The sequence below is a fragment of the Dama dama genome, chromosome 7 (genome assembly GCF_033118175.1).
Source record: "Dama dama isolate Ldn47 chromosome 7, ASM3311817v1, whole genome shotgun sequence".
Taxonomy (NCBI): domain Eukaryota; kingdom Metazoa; phylum Chordata; class Mammalia; order Artiodactyla; family Cervidae; genus Dama; species Dama dama.
Window position 1 is genome coordinate 29,507,039 of NC_083687.1, and position 27,874 is coordinate 29,534,912.

Below are 27,874 nucleotides of genomic sequence, written 5' to 3' on the forward strand. Positions count from 1 at the left end.
ACAACTGCTCAAAGCCTCTCTCGAGGGAGTCGAAGAGTCCCATCTCGTAGTGTTTTTTTTCAGGCATTTATAGCGGCCACCACAACGCCCGATTGCTTAAGCGCGCGCAGGGTAGAAATGAACAGCGCCGGCTGGGGTGGGGAGGTGCCTAAGTGTGCACGCATGCGTAGTAAGACGCACGCAGGCGCAGTACGGTCCCCCGGGCGACCGCGGTGGCGGCGGCTCTTCTGGGTGCTCGGCTCCCTCCCACCTAGGCCGGCCCCGGCCCGTTTCGCCCCCAGGAACTCACTATTTGGGGCCGCGGACTTTCTGGAAGAGCCCCACAAAAGTAAACCTTGGGGACCTGGGGGAGCCGGAAGTACCGCCTCGCGATCCCCAAAACTATCGGGGAAACGGAAGTGGCCGTCGGTGGCAGGTTGGGGGAGACCGGAAGTGACGGTACCGTGGGGGAAGTCGGGGGCGGAGCTGGGTGGTAGGGTGTGTGTATGTGTCTGTTTGGAGTGTGTGTATGTGTTTGGAGTGTGTTGGTTGTGCCGATCTGCTAGAGCACCGAGGGTACGTGGAAGAGCGAGACAGCTCGCCGATCTGGCCCCCCGTGAGTGTTCGTCATTTCGGGTCTCTAGTGACTTAAGCGGGTTCGATGGGCGTGGCGTGGCGCGCGTGCGCGAAACCACTTTCTCCGCAGAGTCTGGCGCGACCCTCGCTTTCTGGTTGTCCCCGGGGTTTGCCGACTTCTCGAGCCCTTGTCCTACCGCGAGCGGTGGTGACACCGGTCTCGTGTTTCCTTCCTTCCCGTCTTCCTAGCGCTACTGGCCCTCCCTTACTGTGATTGGCGTCGTTGAGCCCCTCCCACCTGCCGCCCTCCGGCTCCCTGTGCCGTCGATCTCTTACCCTTTGTGTTTCTCTCCCTGTGCCCCGGAATCAGAAGGGGGATGGGGGCGGGTGTGAGTGTGTGTGCTTGTGTGGGAGAAACTCTTTAGGTATGGGGCGGAGTCTCGGGCAGGGGAGGCTTCCGGGTATATAAAAATCTGCTCTAGGCGACAGCGGGCCTCCTTCTAACATTCTTCCTTAGAGAGCTGTCGGCCATGGAGCCCAATGATAATACCAGTACCACTATGGAGGAACCTGACAGCCTGGAGGTGCTGGTGAAGACCCTGGACTCTCAGACCCGGACCTTTATTGTGGGGGCCCAGGTGAGACCTCAGTACTTATGGGAGACATCCATTAACTTTTCCTCTTACAGGTTCTTTATCCTGAGAGAAGAGCCTGATATTATGGTTTTCAAATGTTCTCTCATTGATTCTTTTGTTCATGTTGTAGCCAGAACATTTTCTGATGTTTCCTCTTTGGCTTTTGTTGGGTGAGATCGATTTTGCCTTCCTCCGCCTCGATAAAACTCAATGCAGAGGGAAAGAAGGAAGGAGGAATCTGTATGCCAACATGATAGATGAGCCCCAGCCCAAAGGGACAGATGTGGCTCCTGCCTTTGGGAAGGCAAACAGAACACTAGGACCTAAAGTAGAAGAGTGTCTTAAAAACTGATGAGGTCTATGCTATGTTTTTAAAGGATAGAAGTCAGATTCCATAATGTTCATAATGTAGGTAGATCCCTAATAGACAAAGTGGTAAGGAGGTTGAGCCATAGTTTTAAACACATTGTTACATGTATTTAAAGAGACTGTGTAGGCTTTTGTGATTAGGTGTTTGTAAACAACTGGGTACTTCTCACAAGTCAGTTGTCTAGTTAGGAAAAATATTTTTCTGATTTTGCCCCTTCTTGCTTGAGTCTGCCTTCCTTAACCTGATTCTCCACCACATTTTCTTTGTCATTGCTTTTATCTTTGAGATTACAGTGTTGTATCATTTTGTGTTTGGGGAGGGGTCACTGGTATCTCTAGGCACACACATTCCTTTTGGAGCCAGGCAGAGAAGGAGAGAAGAGAATGTCAGTTGGTGTTTCTGCTCTTCAGCCCTGTAGTTTTCTCCTGGGCCTATAAACCTGAAGTTCCTTATATTTATTGTATGTATTTTGACAAGTATTGCCTTAGTTCAGGGCTTTGCTCAATAATTACCTCACAATTAAGACAGATGGGTAGTGATTTTAGGATGGGAAGGTTTTTACCCCTTACAAGTCAGTTGTCCCTCTTCTGTCCTTCCTTTTTCTTCCATTCCCTGATTCCTTATCATGTTTCTTTTTCCCTACAGATGAACGTAAAGGAGTTTAAGGAGCATATTGCTGCTTCTGTTAGCATCCCGTCTGAGAAACAACGGCTTATCTACCAGGGACGAGTTCTGCAGGATGATAAGAAGCTCCAAGAATACAGTAAGGGGGTGGGGGAGGCAGAGCGGAGCTTGAGGTTGCTGTCTAGAGCAGTGAGCTGAGGCCATGGGTTTACCCGATCATGTAATGTTTTGGTGTGTATCTTTTTTCTGCAGATGTTGGGGGAAAGGTTATTCACCTTGTGGAACGGGCTCCTCCTCAGACTCAGCTCCCTTCTGGAGCGTCTTCTGGAACAGGGTCCACCTCAGCCACCCATGGTGCGGGACCCCCGTCTGGTACTCGGGGGCCTGGGGCCTCTGTCCATGACCGGAATGCCAACAGCTATGTCATGGTTGGAACCTTCAATCTTCCCGTAAGCTTGTGTTCCTCATGGGAGGGTTTTTGTGGGGGCAGTTTTGGTTGTAGTAGCAGCCAAGAGTTCATAAGAGAGGTGTCTCAGTCTTTAGATGGGCTTTGGTGGGCCCTCTGGTCTGGTAACAGCCTCTGTCTTTAAGGAGCTAGAGGGCTCGGGCTCCAGAGAATCAGTTGGAAGTGTGGGGGCCTTAGTATTTGGCTTCTCCCAGAGCAACTTCCCTTACCCTTTCCCCAGAGTGACGGCTCTGCTGTGGATGTTCACATCAACATGGAACAGGCCCCGATTCAGGTATCACGGGGCCTGGGAGGGTCAAGGAAGGGGATCTGGGAGAAGGAGGCCACGAAGAAGGGGGTGGGTCTGGCTGAGGAGATGGGGCTGGGTCCTGGTTTAGTAGCTAATGGAGCGCGTGGCTTTATCTCCAACCTGCCCTGATTTTCCCTCTCTCATTGTAGAGTGAGCCCCGAGTGCGGCTGGTGATGGCTCAGCATATGATCAGGGATATACAGACCTTACTCTCCCGGATGGAGGTAAGTGGGCAACGCTGGCCACTGTCTGCCTATCTCACTCCATCCTCCCTACCCCTTTTGTCTCAGCCTGGGGATGAGGGCATGACTGCTCACATCCACTGGGTTCTCCCCTCTTAATCTAATCTCTTCTCTGCAGTGTTCGCTCTTTGGGGCAGAAAATGTATCTTTCTTTTGAGGCTGTCCTGTCCCTGCTGATTCTCTTTGCAATTAAAGAAGGATTTCTTGCCTTCCTGTTCCTTGGTTATCATATTTGATGCTGGGATGGCCTAGCTTCATTAGTTTGTGTTTGCAGCTAGTGTCCTTTCCTCTTTTCTCTTGGATGTTAGGAAACCGCAGTCCCTAGTTTTTGTTAATAGTTTATTTGTAAGTATCATAGGTGTTTGTCACACATCTAATTTGTGTAAGGTTTAGGGAGTCAAAGGTTCAGATGCAGAGCCCTGCCTTCAGGGAGCCTAGTTAGTGCCCCTTCTCCACTCAATCTGCTCTGACCTGAGTTATCTGCTGCAATCTCATGTTGCCTTTGTTGTCCTGACTCTTCCCCTGCTTCAGGGCCGAGGCGGGGCCCAAGCCCAGCACAGCCAGCCGCCTCTCCAGACGCCAACGGTGGCCCCAGAGCCGGTGGCCTTGACCTCCCAAACATCAGAACCGGTTGAAAGTGAAGTGCCTCCTCGGGAGCCCATGGAGGCGGAAGAAGTGGAGGAACGTGCCCCTACCCAGAGCCCAGAGCTCACCCCTTCAGGCCCAGCCCCAGCGGGGCCAGCATCTGCCCCAGAGACAAATGCACCCAAGTGAGAGGGGGAGAGCACCTTTTGGGGGTGGGGGTGGGTTGGGGATTCTAAGTTAAGTGTAAGGACCAGGAAAAGGTCTGATGAGAGAAAAAGGATTGTTCAGAGGTGGTGCTTGTGGTTAGTGTTGAGGGGCAGGGAGGGGATCTGAAGTAGGTCAATGAGATTGAGGCTGGCCACTGAGCCAGAGGCACTGCCCTCCTTCGGGTCAGGAAATCCACGTGGTGCTCCCGGAGGTGGCAAGATTCTCTCCCCTGAGGACCCAGAGGCCCCATCTGGTTTTTAAGAGTTAGTGTTTTGCCGTTGTAGGTACAGGATTGTGTGGTGGGAAGGGTGAAAGCAGTTTGTCTCTCCCTGTGCATCTTCCCCCCTGCGTGAGGTTAAAGAACAGAAGTTCTGCTAGTTCCAGGGTGGGTGGGGGGATTGGGCTGGGGCTCTGGGAGGCCAGGGAGAGGTGGGGTCTGGGTGGCAAGGGCAGGAATCTGAGGGAAGCCTTGGCTTACGGCCACTTTGGGTTGCCCACAGCCACCCTTCGCCTGCGGAGTACGTCGAGGTGCTTCAGGAGCTGCAGCGGCTTGAGAGCCGCCTCCAGCCCTTCCTGCAGCGCTACTATGAGGTTTTGGGCGCTGCTGCCACCACGGACTACAACAACAATGTGAGCCCCCCCACCCCCTCGCCTCCAGCACCCCCAGATGGAGTGGGGTGAAATGTAGATCACTTCCCCCTGCCCCGCACCCCAAAAGATGTCATCTACAGAGTAGTTTCTCTTTAGATTTGGAAGGAAGTGATTTTTTTCCTCCCTGACATCTTTATGGTGTTCACTGTCTTCTCACTTTCATGATCACCTAAATGAGTTACTTAGGAAGTTTATAAAGTAAGGGAGATTAGCAGGTGATAACTTACTGATTCATTGTAGGATTTATTATCAAAGGAAGCTATTTGTGTGTATAAAATAGAACTTACTTGCAAAGATTTAGTGTCTACAGAAACTTCAGAGGATGTACCTAAAGACATAGCGCTAACTTGCTCAGTCGTGTCTAATTCTTTGTGACCCTGTGGCCTGTAGCTCGCCAGGCTCCTCTGTCCATGGGATTTTCTAGGCAGGAATACTGGAGTGGGTTGCCATTTCCTTCTTCAAAAGACGTAGAGCATGTGATAATCTCAAGAAGGCATTACTTTTTTAACAAGGTGGATCCTAGCCTAATGCTTTCTGCTTTTCTGTGTTTGGCCCCGGGGAGTACAGCAAGAGGGCCGTGAGGAGGACCAGCGCTTGATCAACTTGGTGGGGGAGAGCCTGCGGCTGCTGGGCAACACCTTCGTGGCGCTGTCTGACCTGCGTTGCAATCTGGCCTGTGCGCCCCCTCGTCATCTGCACGTGGTCCGGCCCATGTCTCACTACACCACCCCCATGGTGCTCCAGCAGGCGGCCATCCCCATCCAGGTGGATCAGGGGAGCCTGGATGTAGGCGGATAGGGGGCTGTTGATGGTGATCCATCGTGGCTGTTGGGCTCCAAGGAGGTTGGGAGGGGAGCAGACTTGGGAAACATGGTGACCCAGGATGGAGGAGACTTTAGAAGTGTATCATGGGGTGCTCTGGGTTAGGCTCTCGTGTTTTTCTCACGTCTGCCCCGTCGTCTCTGTTGTCCAGATCAATGTGGGGACCACTGTGACCATGACAGGGAATGGGACACGGCCCCCCCCGACTCCAAGTGCGGAGGCACCTCCCGCTGGTGCTGGGCAGGCCTCGTCCCTGGCCCCCTCTTCTACCACCGTTGAGTCTTCGAATGAGGGGGCTTCCCCGCCAGGGCCGGCTCCCCCACCGACCACCAGCCACCCGAGGGTCATCCGGATTTCCCACCAGAGCGTGGAACCCGTGGTCATGATGCACATGAACATCCAAGGTGAGCTGGGAACAGCTGCTGGCAGAGCAGAGCAGCACAAGGAGGGGTCTGGGGTTGGTGCTGAGATGTGGGGGTGCTAGGGTGGGAAAGGAGAGGCCAAGGCTGATGGCGGTGGCCAAGGAAGCAGAGCACAGGCTCTTTAAGTTGGCGTGTGTGGGGAGGGGCAGGAAGAACAGCTTGTCCTCAGAGAGTTGTGTGCATGGTAAAGGGAGCGTCTCCTCCCCATTTAGATGGGAGTGAAAGGCCATTTTTCTGGTCGGGGGAGTGGAGGCCTGAAGCACGCTGATCTTGGGAGGATCCAGTTAGGCCTTGGCCCCGCCTGTCTCAGAGCCACTGTCTCTGTCTCCTTGCCCAGATTCTGGCACACAGCCTGGTGGAGTTCCGAGTGCTCCCACTGGCCCCCTAGGACCCCCTGGTCATGGCCAGACCCTGGGTAAGAGTGAGGGCATCAGAGCAGGCCGAGCTCTGGGTAGAGAAGGGGTAGGACTGAGTGGGTGGGTTGAAGGGGGTCCAGGGTCAAGGTTACATCAGACCCACCCCCCAGGCTCCACCCTCATCCAGCTGCCCTCCCTGCCCCCTGAGTTCATGCACGCCGTCGCCCACCAGATCACTCATGAGGCCATGGTGGCAGCTGTTGCCTCCGCGGCCGCAGGTAACAACCTGAGAGGGGAAGCCTGGGAGGGGGGGCCCAGTCCATGGTGGTTGGCGCCGTCTGCTGGCCTGCTTAGACTGGGCCCTCAGCCCTCTTCGGTCTCTCCCCTCTGCCGCCCATAGGACAGCAGGTGCCAGGCTTCCCAACAGCTCCCACCCGGCTGGTGATTGCCCGGCCCACCCCTCCACAGGCTCGGCCTTCCCATCCTGGGGGGCCCCCAGTCTCAGGGGCTCTGGTGAGTAGGGGTGGGGGAGTCCCGTCAGGGAAGAGTGTGGGGAGAAACTCCTGTGGCGGGGCGTGGAGAGGCCAAGTCTGAAAGCCTGCCCTTGTCCTCTCCCCTCAGCCGGGCACTGGTTTGGGTACCAACGCCTCTTTAGCCCAGATGGTGAGCGGCCTCGTGGGGCAGCTTCTTATGCAGCCTGTCCTTGTGGGTGAGTCCGTGTCCTTCCCCACCTCAGATGGAAGCGGTTTCCCAGTTCTCTCCATATTCCTTTGTTCTTGCTTTCCTACTGGGGAGACCAGAATGGAGATGCTGTGGGCCCTTGTTTTCCTTGAGCCTTCAGCTGTCTTCTTTTGGTCTCTGTAGCTCAGGGGACCCCAGGAATGGCTCCACCTCCAGCCCCTGCCACTGCGTCAGCCAGTTCTGGTACCACCAACACGGCTACCACAGCTGGCCCTGCCCCCGGGGGGCCCGCCCAGCCTCCGCCGCCTCAAGCCTCCGCCTCTGATCTTCAGTTCTCTCAGCTCCTGGGGAACCTGCTGGGGCCTGCTGGGCCGGGAACTGGAGGGCCTGGTGTGGCTTCTCCCACCATTACTGTGGCAATGCCTGGTGTGCCCGCCTTTCTCCAGGGCATGACGGACTTTCTGCAGGTGAGTGGCTGGCTGACTTTCCGCTTCAGCCTTCCTCTTCCTGAGCCCAGGCAGTTACTGGGTGTCTTGTTGCCATTGGGAAGGAGTCTTGGGAATTGATTGTCTCAGCACCCTCCATTTGGTAGATGAGGGAAACGGGGCTGGGAGAGAGAAGCACAGTAATTATGTCACTGCTCAGAGTGAGCGAGGTAACTTCTCAACCTGACTCAGCTTAGGAGAAGCCGCCATGTGTATTCTGCTGTAAGGCGCAAAGACTGGAACAGCGCCACACCTTCCAGACCCCTGTGGATTTGTGCCTCCCCAGTGCCAGTTTTGGGGCTTCCCTGGTAGCTCAGCTGGTAAAGAATCTGCCTGCAATGCAGGAGACCCCAGTTTGATTCCTGGGTTAGGAAGATCCCCTGAAGAAGTGATAGGCTACCCACTCTAGTATTCATGGGCTTCCCTGGTGGCTCAGCTGGTAAAGAAACTGCCTGCAATGCGGGAGACCTGGGTTCGATCCCTGGGTTGGGAAGATCCCTTGGAGGAGGGCATGGCAATCCACTCTAGTATTCTTGCCTGGAGAATCCCTTTGGACAGAGGAGCCTGGCAGGCTACAGTCCATGGGGTTGCAGAGTCGGACACGACTGACGGAGCAACTAAGCATGATGCTGTTCTATGTCCTCATTCTGATTTCACCCTCTGTTCTTTATTCTTTCTCTCTTGTGCAGGCAACACAAACAGCTGCTCCCCCTCCTCCTCCGCCTCCACCCCCACCACCCCCTCCGGCCCCAGAGCAGCAGACAGCGCCCCCACCGGGGTCCCCTTCTGGTGGCAGCGGGAGTCCTGGCAGCGTGGGTCCTGAGAGCCTGCCACTGGAGTTCTTCACCTCAGTGGTGCAGGGTGTGCTGAGCTCACTGCTGGGCTCCCTGGGGGCGCGGGCTGGCAGCAGTGAGAGCATCGCTGCTTTCATACAGCGCCTCAGTGGGTCCAGCAACATCTTTGAGCCCGGGGCTGATGGGGCTCTCGGTGAGCAGATAACGGTGCCCTGGCCTTCTCTAGGGATGGGGCAGCCAGGGGAGAGTGGGCGGCCTTTGTTGATGGTGGGATGAGGCTGATGGGCTGGAGGGCAGGCCCGGTGGTAAAGGCTACTGCTGACCTCGGTCCCTGTCCCTAGGATTCTTCGGGGCCCTGCTCTCTCTTCTGTGCCAGAACTTTTCCATGGTGGATGTGGTGATGCTGCTGCACGGGCATTTCCAGCCCCTGCAGCGACTCCAGCCCCAGCTGCGGTCTTTCTTCCACCAGCACTACCTGGGTGGCCAGGAGCCCACACCTGGTAACATCCGGGTAAATGAAGACCTTGGGCCCAGAGTTCTCCATCTCACCTTTTGTTCCTTATTTCTGACTTTGTTTATACCTTGCCTAAAGCTGTGACTGCCCCAGCCGAAGTTCTGGGCTTGGTAGGGGAGGAGGGGGACATGTCTTGAGGGGTGGGGTTTTGTTCTAACCTGTGCTGTCTCCACCCGCCCGCAGACGGCAACCCACGCATTGATCACGGGGCTTGAAGAATATGTGCGGGAGAGTTTTGTGAGTATCTCTTTCCCAGCCGCTCCTTTCCTTACTGTGGTCAGGGTGGTTGTTGTTCCAGCTGCTTCTTCCCTGACTCCCAGTCTGTCGGGGTTTTTGATTTGGGGGTCTCTGTGTGTCTTCTCTTACAGTCTTTGGTGCAAGTTCAGCCAGGTGTGGACATCATCCGAACAAACCTGGAATTTCTCCAAGAGCAATTTAATAGCATTGCTGCTCATGTGATGCACTGCACAGGTCAGGGGCTGGCTGAGCCAGGGTGAGGGGGCACGTTGGATATGCAGGGCTGCTAGGTATCAGTATTCTGTCCTGTGTTGCCCACAGACAGTGGATTTGGGGCCCGATTGCTGGAGCTGTGTAACCAGGGCCTGTTTGAATGCTTGGCCCTGAACCTGCACTGCTTGGGGGGACAGCAGATGGAGCTTGCTGCTGTCATCAATGGCCGAATTGTAAGCATTACTCAGCCCCAGATCCCCAGCCTTTTGCTTTTTCTCAGGTTTTCTTTGGTATCCTGCAAGTTTTTTTCCTCTACACTGCCACCCTTTACGCTTTTGTGCCTTTCAAAGGCCAGTTGAGGGTTTTGTTTCAAGTCTGCTTTCTTCCCCCAGCGTCGCATGTCTCGTGGAGTGAATCCATCCTTGGTGAGCTGGCTGACCACTATGATGGGACTGAGGCTGCAGGTGGTACTGGAACACATGCCTGTAGGCCCTGATGCCATTCTCAGATACGTTCGCCGGGTTGGGGATCCCCCTCAGGTAAGTGGGCCCTCTTGGGCTGTGGGCTTAGGGGACTTGAGGGAACCAGAGAGATCTGAGAGAGGGTCTTTTGTGGTGGTCTCCTTCTCTGCCCCCTTTCACAGACACTTCCTGAGGAGCCAATGGAAGTTCAGGGATCAGAGAGAACTTCCCCTGAGCCTCAGGTACCAGGGAGAGGTTGAGGAGCCAGCTGACATGGAGTGGAGGGCTGGGCGGAAGGGCTGGAGGCTGAGAAATCTGAAGCCTGGGTCTTCCCACTGTCTGACTCCCAGCGGGAGAATGCTTCCCCGGCCCCTGGAACAACAGCAGAAGAGGCCATGTCCCGAGGCCCACCTCCTGCTCCTGAGGGGGGCTCCCGAGACGAACAGGATGGCGCGTCCGCTGAGACAGAACCTTGGGCAGCTGCAGTCCCCCCAGTGAGTGTCAGGAGGGGATTGGTGGGTTAAAGCAGCTGAAGGCTGTGGTGGTTGCTACTTTCTGATCATCTTTCCCTCCCCAGGAATGGGTCCCTATTATCCAGCAGGACATTCAGAGCCAGCGGAAGGTGAAACCGCAGCCCCCCCTGAGCGATGCCTACCTCAGTGGTATGCCCGCCAAGAGACGCAAGGTTGGTTTGCCTCTTCCCTGAGGATCTCTCTGTATCCTATTTCCCCTGTTGTGCTTAGAATCAAACTAATTAGAGGAATTCATCCTAGTTTTTAGTCCCCTCATTTAATTGACAAGGAAACCCTTCTGGGACCTTTGCATTGCTGTTTGCCAGCAGTCTTGTCATCCTACAATTGCCCAAACCCCGTTTGACTAGGGCCCATCTTTCTTAAGGCAGGCATCCTCTTGTGGGCTAGCTGAGAATGCCGGATGGCTTGATCCATCCTCTCCCTCTTGCTTTGGAGACCAAGTCCAGCACATTCGAATGCCATTTTTGGCCAGAGCTGGACAAAATTAGGAAGGCGTTTCTGCTGTCAAAACTACACATGGACTGTCTCTGTTCTCTCCGCTAGCATGGAGACTCAGTGGTTGACTCATGCAAAGGGTGAGCTGGGTGGTGACACTGGATCTGACTTTGATCCTCTTTTCCCTCTCAACCCCCTGTCCCCCAGACGATGCAGGGTGAGGGCCCCCAGCTGCTTCTCTCAGAGGCCGTGAGCCGGGCAGCTAAGGCAGCCGGAGCTCGGCCCCTGACGAGCCCCGAGAGCCTGAGCCGGGACCTGGAGGCACCAGAGGTTCAGGAGAGCTACAGGCAGCAGGTGCCCCCACCTTGAAGCAGCATAGGGATGGTCTAGTGGGAGGGGTTGGGCTAGGGTCCCTCTTCCCTGGATCCCTTCAGAGGTGAACTGGTGAGTCTGGGACTACCACTTGGTTTTAAAATGTTTTTTTCCTGGAGGCACCTGGGAAGGCTCAGTGATGCTATTATTGGGTTCCTGGACCGTGTACGGCTGGTGGGGGAAATGGTACCTCCTAGGGGATGGCTTGTGTGCTTGCTGGGGTCTTAGGGGCTGCACCTGTACCACTCCAACGTCCTTTGCTCTCTTTCTCTAGCTCCGGGCTGACATACAAAAGCGACTGCAGGAAGACCCCAACTACAGCCCCCAGCGCTTCCCGAATGCCCAGAGGGCCTTTGCTGACGATCCCTAGCTCCATGGCCCTCCATCATCAGGGGACCATTTCCCCCCCTCTTCCTTCACAGTATTTAAGAAATAAAAAGTCAGATTTTCCTGGCTCTCTTTGTCTGGAAATTGTTTTCATTAAATAGTAAACACTTTAATCTTCTATGAAGTTGGTTTTATAAACTAATTTCCAGCAACCCAGCTATACTGGACAGCTTTTAACATTTCACCATGAACAGGTGAGCAGTGTCCTGTTTTAAAGTTGGCCATTATCAAGGAATACTTGCGTGCAAAAGTGATGAAAGAAACCTGCTCAGGTGCATATGAGGATAAGGGTGCATATGAGGATAAGGCTCTCAAAACAGTAAAAAAGCCACTTAATTGCCAAGTAGCTGCAGACCTATGTAAGTCTTGGCTTGACTCGCAGGCAGTAGTACCAGGGTAGCTCAGCCAACTTTGACTATGGTGGAACTGGTCTACCCAGTTCAAGGAGCCCACTGTTCACCCACTGTTCCTGTTTGATCAGTCTGTGACTATAAAGACACTTCTGGTTTGCAGTCAGGACCAAAGTGACACACAGCTGTGGGCTGTCCACTATTTCTTTTTAGAAGCAGTTGTCATCCCCCTCCTTTAGCTAGCCTGGTGCTGGACAAACAAAACCTGGCAGAAACCTAGGGCCAAGTCATAACCTTTGCAGTATCTGCCGAGACCTCTGGAATGCTGGCTCAGGGACGTGAAAGGCCGGGTGACTCAGAATATCTTGCTGGAGAAGCCATGTAAAGACACTGGTTGACAATCTAATGGCATTCTACCATCCAGATGTCCCACCATGGCCCCGTATGTGCAAGCAAAGCTCTATAGGACCAACTTCACTGGCACAAAAAATCTAATTCCTGGCCCAGGAAACTTCTAAGATACACCAAGAGCTTGTTCTGAGATAGAAGTGGTCACCAAGGTAAAGTAACAAATATTTGCCTAATTGAAACCACTCTACAGATCACTTGGCACTGAATATGACATAAGAGACAACCAACCAACCCATCCCCCAAATCATTTTGGATTTTTTTTAATCCTTTTATTATTCTTTTTTAACAAACGGCCCCAGGGATAGGGGACGAGGGGAGGGGAGAGGAGGGGAAGCGAGGCACCAGCCCCACAACCCTTCCCCACCCACCCCTTTCCCCCTTATATATTTATAATCTATATACAAGCCCCGGGGGGTGGGGGGCCAAGGGAACTCCCTCAGCGGGGTGGGGGCAATCCAGGCTCCTTGTCCCCTCTGGACCCAGGCTCCTCTGCCCTTCGGGATGGCCCTTCTCGAGAGGGTGGCCCTGTCCGCTCCCAAGGCTTCGGCATCCAGCGCAGGGCATCTGGTGGGGAGGCCTGGGGGGTGGGCACATGTGGAAGTTCAGTCAGACAGGGAGGTCAGGGATGGAAGGGCGGGAACTCAGGAGGAAACTCAACTCGGACTTGTGCCCACAGGGGTTTCTCCTTCACCTGCTGGTAGAGGTCAATGCGCTGTGTGCGGAAGACTCCGCTGTAGGTGGAAGGTGGGGCCTTGAGACGGGAATTGAGGCCAGAGAAAGACCTGGAGAAAAGATATTTGAGGCAACCTTCAGACTCACCTATGGTCCCCAAAGAAAGTAAATCATTGGGGATAGATGGGCAGTCCGTACCCCCATTCCCTTCTCTTGCCTTCCAGATGGGGGAGTCCGTGATGACCCAGGTCCCCCAAGGTTGCTATTCAGTTTTCGATAATCCTGGAACGGCTTCAGTTCTACTGGGTGCAACTGAAGGAAAAAAAGTCTCGTGAGCGTCCCGCCTCTCCACTTCTTCATCCTGACACTGAATCCTTACCCCTGAGTCTCGGGGCTCCCTAGCACTTCTGCTCCTGTACCTTACCTCTGCTCGCCCCAAGCTAGGGCCGAAGGGCCTGGCAGGTGAAGGCAGCACCCGAGTAGCAGGAGCGGGTGGGGGCCGCACGGCCAGGCTGGGGGGCTGCAGAGGAGGGCCCATCGGTAACAGAGAGAGGGGGGGTGGGGCAGGAGGCGGCGCCGGTGGCAGGGAGCCAAAGTTCACCACAGACAGCTGTGAGTCCACCATGGGCAGAAGCATCTGTAATGAGAAACATGGGTGTGTGTGCTGGGGGCAGGGAGGAATGTCAGAAAACCAGGAAGAGTCCAAACAAGTAACAAACAACGCTAGAGTTGGAAAGCGAAGCGCACAAAGGGGACTGAGAAGATAAAAGGTACCTGCTGGGCAGGAGCCCCTGAGGGGAGGAAGCCACTTTGGCCACCAGGTTGCAGAGGAGCAGAATAAAAATCTGAGGGGGATGGCAGATCCTGTCGCACCTGTTGGGGAACAGGGAGGACAATGTCAACTCCCCCCAAAGCACCCCAACTCCTACTCCTAAGCCCAGCATCCGCCTGCCTCTCACCTGAAGCAAGGGTGGGTCTGGCAGAGGGCTAGGGCAGAAGGCTGGAGAGTAGAGAAAGGAAGGTGGAGGGTAGAGAACTCCAGCCGGCAGCTTCCCCAGCTCCGTTGCTTGCAGTGCGGAGAAATCCAGAAACTGGCCCTTGACAGCTACCCCTGAGAGCAGTGCTGAGGGCGGGGCTGGGCCCGTGGGGAGGTACAGGGGCTGTGATCTGGAGGGAAATTGGGCCAAGGCGGGGGAGAGAGATCAGGAACCAGTCAACTCCTTTAGTCTGAAGTGGAAGTCCACCACCCGCCAGGTACCCTAGAAGTGTCTTCCCCTTCTCTCTTTCCCTGAACACAGTTCCATGTCCTTCTGAGAAAAGTCTTACCTGTAAGTGTGCAGCGAGGGTGTCCCAGGACGGAAGCCTCCACTGTTGGGATGTAATTGAGAGTCTATGGCTCCTCCTGAGACCTGCAGGAGAGCAAGAATGGAACAGCTCGTTTTCCTGGTCAAGAAAAACTCACCCACCCCACCCACTATAGCAAAAGCAGGAAGGAAAATTTTAACAACTGCAAATGGGAAAGGCTTGATTTTAGGGGACAGCAAACAGAGAGAGGTTCTTGAATAGGAGGCAAGACCTACCTGAGAACTGGGAGGCCCAGGGCTGCCATAGAAGATCTCAGGGTACAAGCGCTGGCCTGAGGAGCTGGTCTCGGGGCCACAGTGCCCAGAAGCCAGGCTCTTGGATTGTGGCTCAGCTGAGGCAGAAGCACTGGGGAGCAGCTCCCAGTCTCGGGCCATGGGAATGGCCTGGGAAGGAGACGACTTGTCAAGAGGGCCATCTGCGCAACCTGGATGCCCAGGTCACTCCCAGACACTCTCCTCCAGGTGTCCAAAGCCTGTCCTCAAAAACTCACTCTCCCACTTACCTCAGTAACTGATGCCGTTAGCTCCTTCTCTGCTTTTAAACTGTCTCCCACCACCAGGCACAAGTCTGAGTCCTGTGATCACGAGGCAGGGGAGATGGTCCACGATTCAGACACGTGTCCTCCCCCACTTCCAGTCCTTTCCCTCTCTCCACCCAAGCCAAGACACCCCGATTCAGTCCACACAGACCTTATCATTGGTACCAAACTGGACTGGAGGCCCAGGTCGATGGGATGGCCGGAGGGAGCCAGGTTCTGGGCCTCGGTCTGTACGCTGCAATCGTTCTGTACCAATGGGCCCAGGGGGCAGAGGCTGCTCCCGGGGCAGCTCCTGAGTGGAGCAACACAGTGAAGTAGGGGTGGGGGGAGGAAAAAGAAGCTCAAATCAGCACACACAGGCAGAGAAAAAGGGAGACAAAAGCAAGGCCAAAGTCCCAGAAACATTCTTATCCTTTCTTGGTCGTTTACCTTTCTGTCCTCATCATGGGGGGCAGGTGGCCGTCTCCTAGGAGGTTCAGAGGGTTCAGAGCCAGGTGGACCCTCACCAGGAACAGCATTCAGGGGTGAGGGGCCTCCAGGTCGCTTGGGGGGCCCTTCTGCTGCCCCCTTGAGTCCTCCATCAGGGGAACTTCGCTGGCTGCAGGGACCTGATGACACCTGAGAATCCCCACTCAGGTCCACCCCACTGTCAGACTGACTCATCTGAGAGGAGTGGAGAAGGAGTTAAGTCAGAGCAGGAAGCACCCCAATACCTGAATGAGGTACACACATACACAAACTATAGAAAGGAGACGACTATGTGACGGAACAGCCCCACGCTCATCCCAGGACAGTGGGGCAAGTAGGGCTGGTGCTCAACAACATCAGCTCAGACACTCCCTCCCACTCTCACTCACCTCTGTGCCAGCCACATCCTCAAAAGGACTCAGGGGTTCCATCCAAGGCTCCATGGAGCCAGGCTGGTAACTCTTTCGGCTAGTGGCTGGGAAAAGCACCAACACACAGAAGTAAGAAAAGACAGCTCTATGGTCCATCTTGCTCTAAGTCCTCTAACACAGTCCTTCCTTCTCAGCTGAACTCACCAGTATGTAAACGATTCCAGATGTGAGGGGTCAGGGCCTCTGTTCCTGCATCTCTGGACTCCGCTTGAGGGCTTGAGCCCTCGGGTTTGGGGCCCAAAAATCCAGAGCTATGAGAAGGTGGCAATGATTCCTAAAAATCAGAGTCCAGAAACAAAATATGAATGAGATGGGAACTGGGCAATGCAAGCAGCTAGGACACAGAGCCACACGTGTGGGGCAAAAAAGGTGATGAGAAATAAGCAGTGACCAAAAAAAAAAACAAAAAAAAAGAAATAAGCAGTGACCAACACTGAGAATTTGGGATGAAAACAGTGACATAAATGGGAAAAAGAGTGGAGAGAACATGAAGTTAGAGCTTTCTAAAGTGAGAGCAGTGAAATACTTCAACCCGGTCCCTCACCTCCTGCAGCAGCTCCGGTTTCCTAGGTGGCCGCTCTCGCCGTTTGGGGGGGAAGGGATTAACACCAGCAGAGTCCCGGGCAGTCCCGCCCATCCCCCTCACCATCGGCCCTGGTTCTTCGAAGTGGGCGTCTGGGGAGAAAAGGAAATCCATCAGCGTCTGCCTTGACTATCACCAAACTGAGCTTTGCCCTCTGTACTCCACCTCCCAATCCTTCCACCCTCTGTGCGGACACCCAGCACCAGGACTCCTGGGCCACACTCTTCCACCCTTCAGCACCTAGCCCTCTCTGGGAACCCTTAGCCCTTCCAGCTTACCTGAACTGACGTCGTCATTGTTGGCCCTCTGAGGGTCATACCGGGCGGGGGGCCGAGGAGAGGGGCCTTGAGGGGCTTGGGGAGGCCCAGGCTTGGGCCTTGGGTGCCCCACTGGCGCAGCTGCACTTCCTTGGCGGCTGCTGAGCTGAGCCAGAGCCTGCTGGATGCCAGCAGGGTTGCTGTGGATAACTTGGTCCAAGCGGAAGACCGCAGAACTGCTGGGGGGCGGGGGAGGCAGAGGGAGCCCTGGGGTACGTTCCTCTGGGGGACGGCTGAAGAGAACAAAGAATCAGCTCCAGTATTTACAAACTGTTACGGTTTTCTCTACAATTCTCTTCCACCACTTCACCTTCAGCCTGTTCTCTGTGCTAAAATCCAGGTGTTTCTGATCACTTTTTTTCTGGCTGCACCACACAACTCCTGGGATCTTGGTTCCCTAACCAGGGATCAAACCAGAGCCCAGACAGTGAAGGCACAGAGTCCTAACCTTGGGACCTCCAGGAAACCCTTGTTTTCCCACACTAAAGAAATTCTACTCATACAGGTGCACAGAAAGGAAAACAAGGAATATGGGGGTTTCCGATGCTGTCCACTTGCTTTCCAGCCACTTCACCTAAACACAGGTGACCTGGTGCCTAACAGCTTTCCCCAGGTACTGATCTCCAATTCCACTGCATCCAACCCGACTTCTCTAACAGGTTTTCTCCCCTCCCCCAACCTAACAACTCAAAGAACAAATCACCACCTGCCTGTACCCACCTTCGGTTCTTGGGAGAGGGCCAGCTTCTCTTGTCCCCTCGCCCTGGGCCGGCCCTCCCTCCAGGACCCCCACCACCTCCTCCACTGCTGCCGCCACCGCCACCAGACTTGCTGCTTGGGCCTGGGCGCCGGTTCTGCCTCTCCATGCCGGGTCGCTGACTCGAAAAGCTCCGCTTGCTCAAATCCTTAGCTCTCTGGCTCAGATCTCCACGGGACATGGTTGAAATGCCTGATCCAGCACCACCTCCACTCCCTCCATGAGTCCCCACAGCTTTGGGGGTCAGCAGTGCTGGTGGGGGAGCCTCCTTGTCCCCCCGCCGCTCGCTGGCAAAGTCGCTGCTCTCAGAGGCTGTCTCCCACTCTTCGTTGGCTTGGTCCGAGTTCTGGTTTGACAGATCAGGAGACTTGGCCGCTGCCCGGCGAGGTGGTGGGGGTACTGCTACTGTTGTGAGGGCCTCCTCTGACCCAGGTGTAGAGGCTGGAAGAACTAGGGAAGAGGGCTTGCCCTCAGCCCCTCTGGCAGCATTCTCTCGTTCCTGTTTCAGTCTCCGGAAACGAGGTGGTTTGTCCTGCTGCTGAGCCCTCCCGTGTCGCCTCCTTCTGGGCCGCTCCCCATCTTCCACACCCATGCCTACGTTGTTGCCTCCACTGCTGCCTCCTCGGGCCATAGGGGACAGGGGCCCCGGGATCAGCTTCTCTTTCAAAGGCTCCTTACTTGGCGGCATAGGACCTGTTGGAGGCTTCTTTGGAGCCAGGGACTTAGTTGGGGGGCTCCAGCCCGGGCAAATGGGGGGAGGGGGCCGCCCACCCCCTCGACCCCGGCGGGATGGCACCCCTCTGGGAGTGAAGACTCGCCCACCTCGGGCAGTGGAAAAGCGGGCTGGGGCTGGTGAAGGGGGTGCTCCTGATGATGGAGGAGCGAGAGGGACCTGTGTAAGTACTCCTTCCTTGGGAGTGGGGGCTTCCTTGTCTGAGGGGGCCAGATCGCTCTCATGGGTCTCACTGCCGGTCTCTGAGCCCCGCTGCCGGCGCCGCTTGGGGATTTCTTCATACTCCGAACCCTCACTCCGTGTCTCGCTGGCGGTGCGGCCTCGGGGAGGAGGATGGTTTGGTCCCCCTGTCCCACCTCCACGTCCATCATCTCCTCGAAACTCTCTGTAACTGCGGAACTCTCGGCTTCGGGCTCCCCGCCCCCGTCCCCCATAAGTCCCCCGAAAACCCCTCCCTCTGGCAAAATACTCCCCTCGGCCCCGACCCCGGCAAGAGGTAGGACCCACTCTTTCATAGGAATAGTCCCTCCGAAGCCTTGGGGCAGGGGAAAGATTCCCACTGGGTGGGGTCTCCTTGGGGCCACCTATCTTTCCCTTTGCTGTCTTCAATGGGTCTGGCTTTGGAGCCTTGGGGGTTTCATCCCCCTGTTCAAGGGGCTTGGGGTTGGGGGGCAGCTCTTCAACTTTCGCAGGTGGTGGGGGTTTCTTTATCGGCCCAGCCCGGCGGGGAGGGGCCCCTGGCTCCTCTGGAGGGATCCCACGACGACTGCTGCCTGGGCGTGGGCCCCAGCGGGTCTCTGTGCGGCTCTCTCTGCGAGGTGGCGGGGGGCCTTGGCCTCCAATTCCGCGGGAAGGCTTTCGACCAGTTTCTGGCCCTGTCAGCTGCGGAGCCTCCTCCTTGGGGGTTTCCTTCTTGGGTGGTGGAGCTTGCATCTTGGCTACCTCCTCATTGCCTGGGGGCCAGGGGAGTGGACGGGGCCCTGGGGGAGCTGGCTCCTCCAGAGGAAAGCGAGGGATTGGAGGCCCAGGTGCTCCATTCTCAGGAAAGCCTGGATAACTGGCCAGATAGGGTGGTGGGGGAGGTACTGGAGGGGTCTCACTCCTGAAGAGGGAGACAGAAAAGATGGAAGTAAGTATCTCAAGACGAGGAAAATGAACTAGGTGGGAAAACAGAACACTTTATTATGACCCAAACACTCCTTTCATGTTTATTCCTATCACTTCACCAATAAACCAAAATACCCATTCTTCTAGATATGTTTGCTAGAAACCCTCCCATTTCTCTACTCACACTCACCTCATCCCCTTCTCATCCTCATCAGCAGCCTGGCGAAGTGGTGAAGTAAGTGGGCGGGGGTCAGCAGGTGTGGTGGTGAAGACATCTCCTACCCAAGCCAACTTTGGATCCACTGGTGGGGTGCCCCGATCCCGTAAGAGAGGGGGTGCATGGCGCTCAAATGGCTCTGAACTTGAGCCCCCACTGTCTGAACGCTCCCGGGGAACTAGGCCTGAGAAAACCAAACAGTATGAGAAAACCTAACCTTTTTTATGTTACAGGCCCTCCAGCCCCAAAATCACCTCCCCAGTTCAATCCTCCACACCCGCCCGGTCAATGCAGTGCCTCCATCTCCTGAGAGGCAGTGCCTGCTCTCCTAAAACGTGGTGAACCACTCAGCTTCCCTACAGGTCAATCTATCAATCCCTCCAACCAGGGAAATCTTCGGTTAGGTGGGCGTCACTACTTCATTCCTGCAACAAAGAGCTATCTCAGGAGTGCTAAGCTCCCCTCTTGATTGGTTGCCCTTCATCCCCAGAGCAAGATGAGAATACCTACTTCCCAAGACTAAGGGGTCCCTGACGCCCTACCTCATCTATGGTGCCTTACCAGAGGGATGCACACCAGGAGGGTAGAAGTCCAGAGGGGGCCGGCCTTGGAGGAGCCGAGGGTCCACATAAGGAGGAATCATCATCCAGCGGGGATCAAAGTTCATAGGGGGCATGGGCGGGGGCCGGCCCAGAGCACCTGGGTACAGGGCCTTGGGGGGCGGGGGTGGAGCCTGTGGAGCCGGCACAGCCCCCATGGTCACAGGCTGCGGTGGAGATGGGGGCACTGGGGTAGGCTGGGCAGAGCCCTGCTGCTGCTGCTGCCACTGCTGCTGCTGCTGCTGCTTCAACAGCTGCTCCTAGGGAAGGACAAAAGGGAGTGAGAGGCATCAAAGGCCCAACCAGAACACAGGACTAGCAAAAACAAAACCCACACCAATGTGACACTTGGGACTAGATAGAAACTAGGATGACACAGCAGAGACAGAACTGGGAGAGGGACCCAGGAGGTAACTTATGGATAGATATGGATATTAGGCTAAATACTGAAATAAATGGATATATGGATAAGTACCGAAACCGAGGAGAGAAGCAGCCCTTAAGAAAAGTAATTTAGTTTCACCTGCTGCTGCCGCTGGAAACGAGGAGGCAATGATTTCTGATATTTGGGATAGCCCAAGCCTTGGCTGGGGGGCTGCCGGGTGGGACCAACTCCATCACCCTTGGGTTCCACTTTTGGGGCTGGGGGTGTGGCAGGGGAAGGAACCTCTTCTGGTGGTTCAGGACCCTCTTTTGAGGGCACTTGGGGTTCCACTGCATTGAAAAAAAGATAATCAGAGCAATCTAGTCCACCAACAGATATTCCATGAACACCCCATAGTTTCAGCACTCACTTCTAGCACCTCCTCTAACAATAAGACCATCCCATTTAAAACCCATGAAAACACTTCAAGGTCTCTCAAAAGCCAACGGCGGTGGTGTTAATTTCCCATGAAATCATCAAAAGTAACACTTCCTTCAGCATTGCTCCACTCTAGGCCTATAGGGAAGTGGTTTTAGATTACTACTTATTCAGGAACTCAGGTAAGAAAACCTTTCCCCCTCCTATGTCCACAGAAGCAAAAAGATCCACTTCACCCCTACCAGTGACAGTCCTACGAACTGACACTGCCTTTTATATCCTTTACTCACATCCTTACCACCTGCACCCTCAACCCCAAGAAGACAGAAGATCTACCCATCACCATCTCTATCATACCTGCACTGGCTTCGAAGCTACCACTGCTGGTGCTACTGGTGCTGCCCCCACCACTCACTGCGGTGGGAGTCGGAGCCACACCTGGAGTGGGGGTGGACTGGGCAGGAGAGGACTGTGCCGGCTCTTCTGGTTCTTTTTCAGGTGTCGGAACTGGGGCCGGTGGAGGAGCTGGAGGCGTGGAGAGTTCTTTGGGGACTGCAGGTGGTGGAGCGGGAGCAGGAGGGGTAGCAGGTGGTGCAGTAGGCTCTGCTTTGAGCCGCTTGTCAGGTGCCCCAAACTTCTCATCAAGTCGCTTGAGCTTCTCAGCACAGGCTGCCCTGCGCTCCTCCTGCATGCGCCGCTCCTCTTCCTCTCGCCGGCGCCGAGCCCGCTCCACAGCCAGGGAGATTTCAGACGAAGACTGCTTTCGCCGCTGCCGCCAAGCCTCATCCTCGTCTTCGGGTGCTGGAGGTTTGCAGGGAGGGCCCCCACGATCCTGTCAGTGGGCAGACCCAGCAGGGCCAGAGGTGTCAGTTACTATGTTTCTTACCATCTCTTTCACAGACTGATCAACTGTCTTTAGCTGCAGCTGCAAAGACCAGGCCTTGGGGTTGATGGCCTCTCATGGCAGGGACAAACTCATCATTCTAGTCTTTTTATTTCTTCCTTCTCAAGACCCCAAAGACCCCAGGTGTCCTTGTTTTTCCTAATTAGCATTCCAATTTCTCTCTTCACTCTAACTCGCCTAACACCAATGATGTTCCAAACCTTTTCAGATATGCGCCACAGCTCTACACTTCCTGCAGCCCATTTCTGGCCCTCCCTCCAGCTTCCTCTTATTACTGCTGCTTCAACTACTCAGCTGATACTAGTCTCCCCCAAGTGACCCTCAATCCCTCATTGTAGACACTCACTGGGTAGTCCCCAGGGGGGCCCCAGTTCCCGGCGGGGCCTCGGTGGGGTGGGGGTGGGGGAGGCTTTGGGGCAGGAGGTCCCGGCTCTGTCTCTGGAGGCCGAGAGGTCTCTGCCCAGGCCGTCTTGGGAGGGGGCGGTTCGCTGCCGGGGGAGTTGCCCTTTTTGCCATCTGCTTCAGGAGGCCGTTCCTCACCAGCAGCTGACTGGGACTCCTTGCTGTGAACAGACCAACAGTGGAATTAAAACCAGCTGCAACCCAGCTCCTTTAAGAGTATATTACCATGAGACAAACTGAGCCCCTCCACTCCCCAGGGAGCCCTGAACTCACTGGCCCTCAGCTCCCTCTTCATCGGAGTCTCGCCCATCTTCCTCATCGCTGAACTTGAGCTTCTCAGTGTAGTCGACCTCCTCATGGGCCCCTGAGGCGAAAAGTGAAGCACGGTCACCCCAGCACCCTGAGCTCCCATCTCGAGCATCACTACACGACTGGGTGTGCTACCAAGGCCAACTGCCCTCTTCCCACTGGCATCTAGATCCATGACTGTCAATCTCACTCCTGACTCCTTCTCCGCCAGGATTTGGCTTTCCTCCAGGTATCTGCCCTATCCCTCAATGTCTACTTTTCTCCCACAATGATCCACTGTTTTCTCATCAGATTTTGCTTTTTAAAACTGAAATACTTGGGAATTCCCTGGAGGTCCAGTGGTTAGGAATCCACACTTTCACTGCCAAGTGCCTGTGTTCAATCCCTGGTCAGGGAACTAAGATCCCACAAGCTGTACAGTGCAGCCAAAACCAACCCAACCCCCCAAAACGAAACTAAAATACCTGGTCCTTAACATCCACTCACCTGCCCAACCATCATCATTCTCCTGGTCCAACTGGTCAAACTCTTTGAGATTATCTTCTTTAAGAATGGAAGGCCGACCCACTGGCTCTACAAGACGCATTGGCGGCCCTGACCCTCGGGGGCCTGCCACTCGGGGGAAACGGCTGTGTATGAAAAGGGAAAGGAGAGAAGATAAAAGAACACTGGATTGTATAATCACAGACTGAGCCTCCTGACTAGAAAACCATCTTCTCCCCAGCAGGCTTCCCCTGTCCCCAAGCACAAACCCAGACCTAGACTACTCACCTGGGCCCATCGGGCGTGGGGTATCTATAAGGCCCCTGGGGTCCATAGGGCGGAGGGAACGGGAGATATGGGGGATACATCTGCAAAAGGGCCCAAGAGTAGCCGCTTAGAGGAGCAGCCAAACAGCCTACCACAGCCCTAAACCTATCATCCTTCCACCCACATAGACCTCTGCTTTCCAGCTGTCCCCTCCAAAGACTAAGTTGTAACTCCTAACTCTCTAGCTTCCAGCACAATCAGTCCAAAACAAGATATCCAAACTTACGAAGGGCGGCATCATTCCGCGGTAGGGAGGGAACTGGGGTGGGCCCGAAGGCTGCAGTCCACCCCGGGGATCATGGCCGTGATGAAGTTTGGAGTCCGGGCCCTCCAGCTCATCAGGGCCACGCCCACCTCCGTCCCTCCAAGTTGTAGAATCTGTATTTTGGAAAAGACAGAGAGTGAACATAGCTGAAAATGATGGGGAGAAAGATGAATAAGCCAGCACTTCACTCTGAAATGGAATAAGGTAATGTCCTGGTCAAAAGGTGGATTCCTAACTCATTTACTCACTAATAGCGGCCACTCACTTTGGGGGCGGAGGCTTGGTCCGGGCCCAGACGACTGTTCGGCAGACTCCCTTTCCTTGGCAGCCTTGTCCTGGTCGCCAGCCGCCTGCAGGGTCGGAAATTCCTCTCGAGAGAATCGTGACAGTAGGCTTGATGCCCTTCCACCTGTTGGGGTTGAGGTACAAAAGTAAGAGACACAAGTATCTTTACTGAGGATGCACTGTGAAAGTGGAAGACTGATAGATACAAGACCCAGTTCTGCCTCCAAACTCACCCCCTATGTATTAGGTGTTCATTCCTCAAGAAACAGGATCAGTTTGGGGATACCTACCTCTTTCATATAAATCTGCGACAAATCTTGCTCATGTGTCTCCCAAGAAAACCAAATATGTGACCCAAAATTTTGCCAATAGAGTATGAGGACACTTTGCTGAAGGTACCGTGCAGGACTCCTGCCTACTATGGTGCCCAAAGAGACCTCCTCAAACAGCCTTGCACTCACCATCTCCATGTGCTCCATGGGTGACGCTGGCTTGTGCCCAGGACTTTACCCCGCTTGGAACCGAAGGAGTGTTCTGGGGAGGCAGAGAGATAACAATGACATGATGAGGAGCTACAAGCCATTCTTGCCCCTGCTCCCTAAATAACACCCAGTTCTTCAGATACCTCGGGGGCTGCTGGCGGTCGTTTCGATTGGTTGGAGGCAGGCGTCTGTGAAGCCGGCAGTGGCTGCGATTCCGGCTGCTGAGCAGTTGAGGCATCGGAACTGAGGGGATGGTAGGATGGGAAGGTTATTCAGAGTCTGAGATGGTACTGGCTCCTCTGCTTCTCCAACTGGTGGAGGACAGGAACCGAACCCAGGCCTTCTCACTACTTTTTACAAATTTTAGGACAAAATACCATAAGCTTGTCAAGCTTGCATAGACTGTCATCTGTTCTTCAAACTTTCCTTACCCCTGACAGAAAGCTAAAGGTACCGTTCCTTAGGCATTTAACAGGAGTCCTGCAATAGGCAGGAGAGGGTCTTTCCTCTTTGCCTTGGACTCTCATCTGGCCACGTTAGACCAAGCCCCAATTCATCCTGAAGTTCAAAGTTAAATATTCCTAACTCTAGGCTCCCCAGGTCTCCATCTACCTCTTGGGGTCGGACTGCTCCTGTTTGCTTGCCCATCCTGTTCCGTCTTTCGGCACTAGTGAGACATTAGGGTCATTGCCTTTGTTCTCGGCTTTCAGGCTTGGAAGGTTGGCCGGGGGTGGCATACGCCGAGCAATGGCAACTTTCCCGAGACTCTGCAGGCCATGGCGAGGGGCAACTGGAGAAAAGGTGGAAAGAGAATGGAAAATGCCTCTAATGGGAAATCTGACAGCATCTTACCCGAGGCCCCATAAACAGACATCCCCAACATCTTCTCTTAGAAACCTTCTCTCCCTTTGCCCTAAGCAATCTCCGAAATTCTATCAGCAAGGAAGGCTGAAAAGCTTTACACTCAGTAATTCTATGTGGGATGGTTGATCTTGAGCCTGCAAGGAGCAAGCTGGCCCTAGACTTCTCCAAGTCCACATTTCTTTGCCTCCAATTCTTACGTGTCCAAAGACAGAAAACCACAGACACGCCTTTGTAGGAGGATGCTGGTGTGCACCCAAAGCACAACGTCCCCTATGGGACAAACTGGAAAGTCTCTAGTGTTCCTCTAACCTTTTGATATATGTATTACAGGTGTTTCCCTTCAAAGAGCTCTGAAATACATAACCCATTCATGCTCATCCTCCAATAATTAGGAACATCAGTGCAGGGCCCTCACCAGCGGGTTTCTGGATCTCTAAGGACTTGCCCTTATACGTATCAAACAGGTTGAGCGAGGAATACTTCTTTCCATCCTTCCCCTTGGCAGTCGGCCCCGAGCGATCGGACATTGCGCTGGAAGCTCATTGAGTACGTTGGGTCCTGCAGGCGCCTCCCCCAAAACGTGCCGGAGCCTGTGACCAGACACCAAGTGTTTCACTCTCTGCTCCACCAAGGGCCTCCCAATAGAAGCCTAGATGCTCCCTCTTATTCTTATTGGGGCTCAGATATACGGCCCTCTTATGCCTCTTCCTCCAGCCTATTCAAACACCCCAGTTCCTTTAAGCAACCATCGTATCTTCTTAGTTCCCCACAGAGCCCAAATGCCATATTCCCTCTTTCCCCCAGACACCCCTTGCCAAGAAAACCCAAATAAAAATCCAGTACCTTCCTAGTATAAACACTCTCCCCTTTGTGCCAGTCTATAAAGTGTAGCAACCTCATTATGCCCACAATAATCTCTCTCCATCAAAATCATTTCAGAGACCTACAATAAAAACAGCAAGTCCAAGCCCTAGAGAAAACCAGAGAGAGGCAAACAGCTCCATCATGTAAGGAAGAGAGATTTAGCTCTCCTACTCATTAAGACACCAGCTTCCTAAGTTTGCCCCTGGTTCTAGTCCCTGCAGTCTCCCTCCCATTTGCGGAGGTTTTGCAGGAAGGTATGCAGGAGTTTAAGGATTTTATGAGCTTGCTCAGCCAGACTGGGGGTTGGTGCCAGAGAATTCCTCAGGGAACAACTGGGGTACTACATACTCCCAAGCTACAGAATCACGTATTTTGAATATTCCATCTTTTCCTACACTTGCCCCCATCCCAGCTCCTGGAAAAAAGTTTGTCTGCAGATGGAATACTGGTGGGCTCTGGTTTACCCTACATACACGTGGGTAAAACAAAGCATATGGATCCACATCAAGAATACCAGGTAACCATGGGGCGAAGGCTGGAATCAACTTCATTTTCCTACCCACCATCAGCAGTCATTTCTTTCCCTGATTCTCCTTGCTCCCCAAGCCGACCAAACTCCCCAACATCAGTTAGTGTTCCTGAGCGACCAGGCATTTGTAGACAACGGGGTAAAGGAAAGAGATAGGGAGTTGGTGAGATAGCCAGACAACACCAGGATGATAACTAAAATCATGAACTTTAAGACAGATCAGATGAGGCGATGGGGGTTGCTTTGGAAGTGTTTAAGAAAGCCAGTCTGAAAATTTATGAAGGGAAAGGGGATAGAATAATGAAAAAAAAAAACTAATAAAAGAATTATGAAGGCCGGTGGAAAATAATACACGTAAGCGGGAATGGCAGGAAAAGGATGCAGACCACAGGGAGCAATGTCAGAAAGACCCAGGAGAAAGGAGGGGTTGGGACAGAAAGGTGATAAGGAAGATGAGAAATGAAAAAAGCGGAGAAGATATTGAGGAACGTAGAAAGCACAGATGCGGGATAAAAGCAGGGTTCCAGAGTGGGAGTGACTAGACGAGAAGTGGGGCGTCAAGAAAAGGGGACCTTAACGCTGGGTGATAAGAGGGGTCCACTGTGGAGGAAAGAAGACTCTTGAAGAGTAGGACAGTCAGGCGCGGCCCACCCCAGAGCGGCAGCAGGGAAGGGAACCCATAAATAGGGGTGATAGTCCAGGAGCGCAAGGGGGGTGGGGAGTTATGGCCCAGGAGCCGGGGGGAGGTCTCCCCATGAAGCCAGAAGGTGAGTGGGTAGGGGCAGGTTGTCGACTCAGAAATGGGCTAGAGGTGCGAGTCCCAGGGTGGGAGTATCGGAGGGGGAGGGGCAGGCAGGGCCCGGCAGCAGGAGGACAAAATGGCGGCGGCTAATGGCAGCTTCTCCTCCCCCCGGCCCGCCACCGCCGCCGCCGCCGCTGCCACCACCGCTCCCGCGCCGGAAAAGGGCGTTAGCATTCGGCTCGCCCAGACTCACCTGGCCGGGTGCGCGGGGGTCCGGGACCGGGGCCTAGGGGGCTCCCCGGGGTGGGATGGCGGTGGGGCGGGGGCGGATGGCGGCGGATGGCGCCGGGTTCGGCTCCTCCCGTCTCCCTCGCTCACTCCGCGGCTGGGCTCCGACTAACGGCCCATCCGGGCAACCGCCGCCCCCGGGAGCGCCCCCCCCTCCCGCCTCCCTCCGCGCCTAGACACGCCCCTTGATTTGCATAAAGGGCGGGGCGCTTTCCACCCTATCCCTCTTTACTTCCAGGGCTGTCCTTTTTTTAAAAAAAAAGCAGAGCGTGCGAAGCTGACATAAGTCATTTGCATAAGGAGGAGGGACTTATAGGCGCTAAGACGCCGGTTGGCTGAAGAGGCAGGCTCCCGGCGTCGGCCGTTGAGACGTGCAGAGGGGGCGGGAATGCGGTGCCGGTCGGCCAGGCTGTTGGGGCGCAGAATTTGCACGACGACTAGGGG

At 54.7% G+C, this 27,874-nt stretch overlaps 2 protein-coding genes and 1 non-coding gene across 15 annotated transcripts; 1 reads left to right on the plus strand and 2 right to left on the minus strand.

The window, feature by feature from the left end:
- The first annotated feature begins 166 nt into the window (after window positions 1-166).
- Window positions 167-11,406, plus strand: BAG6 (BAG cochaperone 6). 12 transcript variants are annotated; one of them, XM_061147083.1, is made up of 26 exons: window positions 167-438; window positions 1,073-1,193; window positions 2,206-2,323; window positions 2,437-2,633; window positions 2,871-2,924; window positions 3,089-3,163; window positions 3,713-3,951; window positions 4,474-4,603; window positions 5,192-5,389; window positions 5,598-5,850; window positions 6,206-6,283; window positions 6,395-6,502; window positions 6,625-6,737; window positions 6,846-6,933; window positions 7,089-7,372; window positions 8,080-8,377; window positions 8,526-8,695; window positions 8,882-8,935; window positions 9,067-9,169; window positions 9,257-9,381; window positions 9,541-9,687; window positions 9,792-9,851; window positions 9,960-10,103; window positions 10,187-10,294; window positions 10,785-10,931; window positions 11,224-11,406. In XM_061147083.1, the coding sequence occupies exons 2-26, from the start codon at window positions 1,086-1,088 to the stop codon at window positions 11,317-11,319; spliced, it is 3,495 nt and encodes a 1,164-aa protein (XP_061003066.1). In that variant the 5' UTR covers window positions 167-438; window positions 1,073-1,085; the 3' UTR covers window positions 11,320-11,406. The 12 variants fall into 12 exon arrangements, with proteins under 12 accessions (XP_061003066.1, XP_061003065.1, XP_061003071.1 ...); XM_061147082.1 differs by lacking the exon at window positions 167-438 and adding an exon at window positions 445-595; XM_061147084.1 differs by lacking the exon at window positions 167-438 and adding an exon at window positions 703-980.
- Window positions 11,407-12,341: 935 nt separating this feature from the next.
- On the minus strand, window positions 12,342-27,546 carry PRRC2A (proline rich coiled-coil 2A). Of its 2 annotated transcripts, none has more exons than XM_061147080.1 (31): window positions 27,396-27,546; window positions 25,423-25,597; window positions 24,756-24,933; window positions 24,287-24,386; window positions 24,123-24,195; window positions 23,642-23,785; window positions 23,338-23,489; window positions 23,073-23,152; window positions 22,788-22,930; window positions 22,266-22,356; window positions 21,937-22,153; window positions 21,044-21,518; window positions 20,408-20,598; window positions 19,847-20,144; window positions 19,259-19,469; window positions 17,192-19,063; window positions 16,433-16,704; window positions 16,116-16,246; window positions 15,716-15,845; window positions 15,530-15,615; window positions 15,102-15,335; window positions 14,824-14,964; window positions 14,637-14,708; window positions 14,350-14,517; window positions 14,096-14,178; window positions 13,729-13,936; window positions 13,544-13,642; window positions 13,194-13,406; window positions 12,987-13,081; window positions 12,789-12,879; window positions 12,342-12,674 (listed from the first exon to the last, which is right to left on the minus strand). In XM_061147080.1, exons 2-31 carry the CDS (start codon window positions 25,532-25,534, stop codon window positions 12,534-12,536), a joined length of 6,501 nt encoding a protein of 2,166 aa, XP_061003063.1. In that variant the 5' UTR covers window positions 25,535-25,597; window positions 27,396-27,546; the 3' UTR covers window positions 12,342-12,533. The 2 variants fall into 2 exon arrangements, with proteins under 2 accessions (XP_061003063.1, XP_061003064.1); XM_061147081.1 differs by lacking the exon at window positions 27,396-27,546 and adding an exon at window positions 25,851-25,867.
- On the minus strand, window positions 25,117-25,247 carry LOC133060053 (small nucleolar RNA SNORA38). The gene has a single exon (XR_009693718.1). It is a non-coding gene; the product is annotated as a small nucleolar RNA SNORA38 (small nucleolar RNA).
- Window positions 27,547-27,874: the final 328 nt, after the last annotated feature.